Source organism: Portunus trituberculatus, chromosome 21, assembly GCF_017591435.1.
Source record: "Portunus trituberculatus isolate SZX2019 chromosome 21, ASM1759143v1, whole genome shotgun sequence".
Classification (NCBI taxonomy): domain Eukaryota; kingdom Metazoa; phylum Arthropoda; class Malacostraca; order Decapoda; family Portunidae; genus Portunus; species Portunus trituberculatus.
Genome location: NC_059275.1, coordinates 3218853 through 3226874, shown reverse-complemented (window position 1 = coordinate 3226874; position 8022 = coordinate 3218853). Strand labels below are relative to the sequence as shown.

At 42.5% G+C, this 8022-nt stretch overlaps 2 protein-coding genes across 13 annotated transcripts in view; both read right to left on the bottom strand.

Moving 5' to 3' along the window:
* Window positions 1-3042, bottom strand: part of LOC123506943 (serum response factor-like) — a 265489-nt gene extending 262447 nt beyond the window's left edge. For 3 of the 4 annotated variants that reach the window (XM_045259381.1, XM_045259383.1, XM_045259382.1), the window contains exon 1: window positions 2503-3042. In XM_045259381.1, the coding sequence (XP_045115316.1) occupies window positions 2503-2898 (396 nt within the window). In that variant the 5' untranslated portion in view covers window positions 2899-3042. The remainder of the gene's footprint in view (window positions 1-2502) is intronic. The other variant, XM_045259384.1, reaches the window with a different exon arrangement.
* Window positions 3043-4101: 1059 nt separating this feature from the next.
* Window positions 4102-8022, bottom strand: part of LOC123506942 (serine/arginine repetitive matrix protein 2-like) — an 84256-nt gene continuing 80335 nt past the window's right edge. For all 9 annotated transcript variants that reach the window (XM_045259371.1, XM_045259378.1, XM_045259376.1 and 6 more), the window contains exons 22-23: window positions 5515-5630; window positions 4102-5143 (exon numbers count right to left, since the gene is read on the bottom strand). In XM_045259371.1, coding sequence (XP_045115306.1) covers window positions 5015-5143; window positions 5515-5630 — 245 coding nt within the window. In that variant the 3' untranslated portion in view covers window positions 4102-5014. The remainder of the gene's footprint in view (window positions 5144-5514; window positions 5631-8022) is intronic.

Here is an 8022-nt window from a genome sequence, read left to right as displayed (position 1 = left end):
AGTCATATTTCTTTCCTATTTTTTTGCTAATTTCCTTGACTTCATTGATACTGATTTCTTTCCTTTCTCTTTTCCTTATCTTATCTTACTGGCAGTGATTATGCAACCAATGTCGTGTCTGCTGATTTCAAACTCGTAATACTTTTTTTTACATTTTTTATTTGTTTACTTTTATTGACACTGACTTTATTTTTTTTCTTTATTTTTTTGTTGGCAATAATTGATGGGGAAGCGGCACAGACACGCCACGATAAGAGAGAGAATGGTCCTTTATGGTGATCTTGCGCCGCGTACGAACATACTACAGAAATACTAAAAGCGAAGGAAGGGGGCAGAGAGAGAGAGAGAGAGAGAGAGAGAGAGAGAGAGAGAGAGAGAGAGAGAGAGAGAGAGAGAGAGAGATACAAAGGCAATTAGCTACATACATACATGAATCATCGAGAAATTTCAAAATTATTTCGAGGCTTTTTTTTCACCTCACCTAACCTGCCTGCACAAAAGCAACGTAATCAAAGCCTAGAGAGAGAGAGAGAGAGAGAGAGAGAGAGAGAGAGAGAGAGAGAGAGAGAGAGAGAGAGAGACCAAAAAAATCCCAATTACCTACTTTTTTTTCACCATAAAGTAAGTGAGATAAGGACTGGGTTCTGAATTATGTCGGTGAGACAACGCCATTTTGCCTCTGAGATTAGTGAGATGAAGTAAACATTAAGTAACGCTAACCATGTACGAGTTAGGACGCTAAGCTCGTTCCTACTCCAGGGAATGAAGACACACAGCCTCCTTCAACACTGGCGGGCAACTCAACTACTCGTACTTATTTGAACTTAATTTAAATATGCTCCAATGAAATTTCAAGAGAGTTTATACGTGTTTCCATGATTCTAGGGGCAGTTTAGGATGGTCTCAGAGTGTCTTTCTTTCCACCAAGCGCCCCAAAAGGTAGACTGCGATTGTGTGTGTCTGTGCTGTGCTTTGTTCCTTCCGCTGCGTAAAGAACTGCCGGCTAAGGAGTTTTATCAGAGAGAAAAATCAGCTATAAGAATTCGACTAATCATCTCAGAAGGCTTTAAGAAATAGTATTGTTGAAGTAATAAAGCGCTTCGGAGCGATACCCCTTCCCTTCCCTCTCTCTCTCTCTCTCTCTCTCTCTCTCTACATTATTTTTTCTCTCTCTCGTTATTTCAGTGTTACGCGTGAAGACGAAGAAATAGTCATATAATTCATTACAATAAGCACGTCCATTTTAACAATCTAGGAAAAATCTAGTTACGTTCTTCTATATCCTGTTTTTCAACCGGCATGTAATTACAGCGATATGATAAATACAATAATAATAATAATAATAATAATAATAATAATAATAATAATAATAATAGCAGTGCAGCGGTGGACGGCAAGACGAGGCGAGGGAGTGGGCCCAGTGGGGGCAGGTGCACGCTTGACGGACCTCACGTGCCTCATTATGATCGCGTCTCAGGCTGTAATCCACTTCCAATCCACCATGGCAGTCCTAATCATTCCCGCCTCGTGGTGCAATCCAACCAAGCAGTGACGCCAGATGCCGCCCGTCCCCCTTCACTTCATTATAAGTCACACGTGCAGGCCAGCAAGCAGTGACGGCCCCTCCACCCCCAGCCAGCCAGTCTGTCTGCCCCTCTGCCCCGCCTCACAATCTGTTCACTGACTCCGGTATTTATCAACAATTTACTTAGTGATCGACTCTGGCTTTAAGAAATTCGTCAATTCCCTCTAGAAAATTGCAGAAGCCACATATTACAGGATGCAATGAGACGCCCTCGCCTGCTGGTGATGACAGCGATACCAGTGTGGTGGTGAGCCCCAGGCCACTTCTGTTATCACTGACACCAAGCCGCGGCGCGTCTCCCTCGGGACTGTCTCTTGCTACCGTCCACACCGCGGCGCCTGGCCTCGCTGCACCAGTGCCACAGTGCACGGGGAATCCGTGGGCCCGTCTCGGTAACAGCTCGGTAAGAACCAAAATAGCCTGGCACACCGTCAGGCAGCCGCCGCCACGGTAACCGATCGCCGCCGCCGCTGCCTCCTCACGCCACCCGCTGCCACTGTTTGTTTCTCCTCGTCACCCACACGTCCGAGGACTCCCTGCGGGACGGGAGGGGCAGCCAGACGCCGCGGCATCCCAGGAAAAATAAATTGCGAGGATCAACATGCTAGCCCGGCCATCCTCACACCAAAGCGCGGCGGCCCCGGCTAGAGCGTAATGTTGCTGGTGTCGTGCAGGCGTTTTGAATAAACGTTTACATTTGACGTCTGGTAATCAGGACGAGGTGTGTGCATGCGTCATGGTAGCATAGTGCGTGCCTGAGCACTGGCACGGCACTGAACGGCCCTGCCTGGCCCTGGGAGGACAAGTTGAACCATATGATGGTGTCACGCTCGGTGCGGGGCCATCGAGCCAGGTACTCACACGGGGCTGGCGGACACAACTCTCTCACTCTCACACACACACACACACACACTTACCTTCTTCATGATGCCTGTCTTCCGCTTGGAGAAGGTGGTGTATCTCCTCAGTTTGTTGTCGATAAATTCCATCTTGATCTTGACCCTGCCCTTGGTCTTCTTGCCGTTGGGCAGCGTCTTGGTCTGCTGCTGGGGGTCCAAGGAGGTCTGGTGGGGTAGCACCTCCCGGCTCGACGACGGGTTCATCTTGTCGTCCTTCTTCAACAAGTCCCCGTCTTCGTCTGAGGAGAGTCCCAGCGGGTCCCTGTCAAGGCCTGCGTCGTGAGCGGACCTCTTGGTGCCCACCCCCATGCCGGCCATGGGGGCTCCCATGGGCTGGGAGAACAGCTCAGGGTCAAAGGAGCCGATATTCATTCCAAACTTGTCATCAACGTTGTAGTGGCTTTGGCTTTGCATCTTGTATCAAACACTAAAAACACCAAAAGCACATATTTGACTCCACACCGACAGAACACGACCACAAAGTTCCAACTACCCAGCACAGTATGATCCACTCCTCCCTCCGTCCCGGCCACAACACGACTGAACATAAACATCCCAACACAGCTGATTTCTCGTGCCGCACCGCACCTCCCTCCCGCACACCTCCGCGCGGCGCCCTAGTGCCCTCCCCGCCTGACACCTGGCTCTCTGTTACCTTGCCATTTCAACACTAGCTGACCTTATAGCTTAAAACAAAGCCATCTTATTTCATACAGGTTTTCTAGTAAAATTACGCCAAAACCAATTCAAGCAAATGCGGAGTAATACTTATTCTCATCTCTATAATGGCAGAGTTCGCCATATAAGGTAATGGTCACGTCCAAATATGGGAGAGGCACCAAAAGAGGATGCGAGGCCCCGCCCACCACAACATGTTACCACCATTTAAATGTTGCACGTGGTGATTTACCGGGCCAGGCTCAGGACACGGCCGAGGCTTGCTGCTGACGAGGGAAAGATGAGGCTAGGGTGATAGGAGAAATTTTAATCAATGGGACGACATGTCATTCACCACAAAGCCATTGATGTGTGTGTGTGTGTTAACTATGAATAATCACCGTACATCTTATCAGAATTATTGCTCATCCTCATCCTTCTTTTTCTTATATGCTCTATTAGTAATTCCATTTTTTTTTTTTTTCCTTCTCTCTTACCTGTTCTATTTTGTCCCTTCCCTTTTCGCCTAATTTCTTTGTTTCTTCTTGCTGTCTACCTCATGACAGTCTCTTCTTTCCTAAGCCTTTCTTTTTCCCTTCCTTAATATAGTCCCTTTGTTATCATCATATTTATTCATTATTAAATCATATCTAGCATTACTTTTTAATTCATTTGTTTGTTTCTTTATTTTGTCTCTTAGAACCCCATTCTTCTTCCCTAACCCTTTCTTTTTCTCATTATACAATTTTCCCCTTTCTTTTTATTGTTCCTCTGTTCTTATCACATTCAATCATCATTCAATTTTCTGTAGCCTTTTATTTTTTTTTGCCATCTAGCTTTTTTCATGCATTTATTTGTTTCTTCATTGTCTTTTACAAGAGATCGGGGAGGAGATGCAATAGTAATATTAAATTGTGCAGAAGAGACAATAGGTAGAATAGTAGCACTGAAAGTCATCTATATGCTAATCATTTGCTCTAGTTTTATTGGTGCTCGAGTTTAGTGCAGCACCAGCATGCAGCACAGACCCCAGCAAGGCACCACTGGCAGGCGCCCCATCTCGCCTGGCTGCACCACTCGCCAGGCCAGCACCCCCAGCCCCAGTACATCCATAGTCTTATCACATACTACACATCTCCATGGAAACAAAACATGAACACTTCTTTACTTTGAAGCAATGATACCCGATACAGTTGGTGCATTTCAAAGATAGAATGAACGTGCATCCATTACATTTCCAGCACAGATATAAGGTCAGATTGATTCACATTAACTAAGGTTTTTGTGTTTTACATGTATATTCTTTTCTTTTCTTATTTTTCAAGACATGGTTGTTCTATCTGGTGGTGACTAAGGGTGGATCAAAGGTGCACACTATAAACAACAACAATCACTCAGCTGTAGTTTAATTACTGCAGCACATACACCAAACATGTAGCAACACTCCAGACTACGAGAGGTGAATGACGACACCCACGACACACAGCACAGCAAAGCCTTGCCTGTATCCGAACAGTTTTGTCCTGATGAAGTTTAGCAGTGTGGTCTGGACACGGGGACACCTATCCCCAGGTAAAGGGTAAAAAAAAAGTGTGGATGGCTACTTAACCAAAACCCTATCTCATAACCTTCTTAGGATCCTGAAATGGAAAAAGTAACAGCCATCCACAAGTTCAGAATGGTTTGCTCCACTCCAGGAAGATGTGAAGGGACCTAATCTGTGCCAAGTCTGGTGCTCTGCTCGTCTTCCCCTCAGTGTAAGCCAGAGTGGCTTTTGTCAGGTCAGCACACCACGATGTGTGCTTTCACAAAATACAGAAGTATCCTAGAACACTAAATTATCAATATGTCAGCAGCACCGAGTCAGGTGGGGTCACTGTGATGTCTTGGGCCCCTTGTACAGACCAATGGACTCCAGGAAGAGTGCTGCTGCATCAGCCTTGGCCTGTTTTTTGCTTGGTGCTGCTGAGGGTGGCTGGAATTCTTGCCCATTCACTATGACCTGAAAAATTATCCAAAGTAAACACCAAAGACTTAACTTTACTGCAGAACTCATAAAGAAAAACACAGCAGTCATATCATTACTTCCAATAATTAATGGATATTGGAAAGCTATACCACAACAAGTAAAAACATAAAAATATAAATAAATGCAATTAAACATGAAATGAATTTCCATTAGATACTCATAACTGAAATATTTTCCTTCGGTATAATTTTCAAAAAATTATTTTTGATGAATTAACATAAATAATATCAACTTCATTTTTCAGTTTCCAACAAATCTCCCTTTTTAGCATTTTATAAATATCTATGCAATGACTAACTTATATAGCATGAATTGATACCTGACTAAAACTATAAACATCTTACCTTCATCAAGAAATTCTTCTTGTGGTCTGGACCAGAATTATCCACAACCTCAAACTTGGCAGCCGACCAGCCAAACTTGGTGCACAGCTCGGTCAGCGCCATCACTGGGTGTTTGCCTGCAAACATACACCAAGACTTCATTAAGGAGTCTTTCTCAATATGAGTGAGAAATGCAATACACTATTCATCACCATCTCACACATACTCTCAATTCACTGGTTTCTTTGATGAATTGAAGGCATGAGAGCCAAGCCAAAGAGTGACTGCTTCAGCGGCACTTGTGATTGACTTTACTTTATGGCTTTGTGGTCCTCTATTACAAACACTCATGGCAATCATTGGTGTAGATGACACTCACAAATACAATTTCTGGTCTATCTTAAGGAAGGAAGAATTGTATTTTATCTATTATATATATACAGGCAACCCCACTTAACAAAGGTTCACACAACGAAATTTCGCAACAACGAAGGTTTCATTTTACTATCATCTGTTCGTTTAAAGAACACCAAACTCGCTTTAACGAAGTTTTATCCAGGTAATTTTTTCCATGTTTGAAAGCCCCGCCGTATCACACAAGCCGACAGGCTTTTGAATACACCAGCACCTCTCGTGGACAACACGCGCACCACTCACAGCGTCAGCAGCAGCTCGTCTTCTCTCGCTCAACTTACCACCAAAATGCCCTGCAATGTCGCCTTGCATTGCTAAGAAGACCAGGAAGTCTCTTACTCTCCAAGTGAAGCTGGATATTATTCACGAGGCGAGAAAACTAATAGCATTGCTCGCCACCATCTTGACTCCATCTACTGTCTCTACTATTTTCAAGTCAGCAGACTCTATTAAGAAGGCTGGTGAGACCATATCTTCCTTCCAAGCTAAAAGGAACCACCTGAACTCGTGACTCTACAATGGATAAAATGGAAAGCCTTGTGGAAATGTGGTACATAAGATTTGTATGCGGCACAATGATGCGCCCTTTGTTTACATTCCACAGGTTGCCGGTTAGTGTCTTTCCCATTTCACTCTCCCTCCCTTCATAAATTTAAGATTATCAACATTATAAAGTTACGTATATACATACATTAGTGTACATTATAATGACTTAAATTAAACTGCCTAAATGTTTAACTTCATAATTTTTACTTTCATTAAAAATTTCACTGTACTATGATGCACTCTCACTTTGTTTACTCTCAATGGAAGTTCAAGTCAGGGGTTAAACTTGTTATAATCGATTTGCTTAATGAAATATCGCTTAATGAAGGGTTTTTAGGAACGTAACCCCTTCGTTAAGTGGGGGTTGCCTGTGTATATATATATATATATATATATATATATATATATATATATATATATATATATATATATATATATATATATATATATATATATATATATATATATATATATATATATATATATATATATATATATATATATATATATATAAGAGACTTCCTGGTCTTCATAGCAATGCTAGGCGACATTACAGGGCGTTTTGGTGGTAAGTTGAGCGAGGGAAGACGAGCTGCTGGTGATGCTGTTATTGTTTTGAACAGGGGGAGTGAGTGGTGCAAGTGTTGTCCACGAGAGGCGGTGGTGTATTCAAAAGCCTGTCGACTTGCGTGTTACAGCGGTGCTTTCAAACTTGGAAAAAATTACCTGGATAAAACTTCGTTAAAGCAAGTTTGGTGTTCGTCAAACGAGCAGATGGTAGTAAAATGAAACCTTCATTGTAGCAATATTTCGTTGTGTGAACCTTCGTTAAGCAGGGGTTGCCTATATATATATATATATATATATATATATATATATATATATATATATATATATATATATATATATATATATATATATATTCTTTTTTTTATGTAGGAAAGAGGGCCAGTCAATGGCAAAAAAAAGAAAAAAAGATTAAAAAAAGGCCCACTTGAGTGCTGGTCCTATACAAGAATGAAAAGCATCTGCCAAAATTAGGGAGCAAATGCCTAAATACCTCCTCTTAAAAGAAGACAAGTCATAGGAAGTCGGAAATATAAAAGCAGGAAGGGAGTTCCAGAGTTTACCAGTGAAAGGCATGAATGATTGAGAATACTGGTTAACACTTGCATTAGAGAGTTGGACAGAATAGGGATGAGAGGAAGAAAGCCTTGTGCAGCAAGGCCATAGGAGGAGGGGAGGCATGCAGTTAGCAAAATCAGTAAAACAGTTAGCATGAAAATAGCAACATTTCGGCAGTGAGAAAGAGGCTGAACACAGTCACTCAGAGGAGGGGAGTTAATGAGATGAAAAGCTTTTGATTCCACCCTATCTAGAAAACTGTGTGATTGGAACCCCTCCAAACATGTGAAGAATACAGGCAAACACCACTTAACGAACGTTCACACAGCAAAATTTCACTACAGCGAAGGTTTCCTTTTACTATATCATCTGCTTGTATAACAAACACCAAACTCGCTTTAACGAAATTTTATCCAGATAATTTTTTCCAAATTTGAAAGCCCT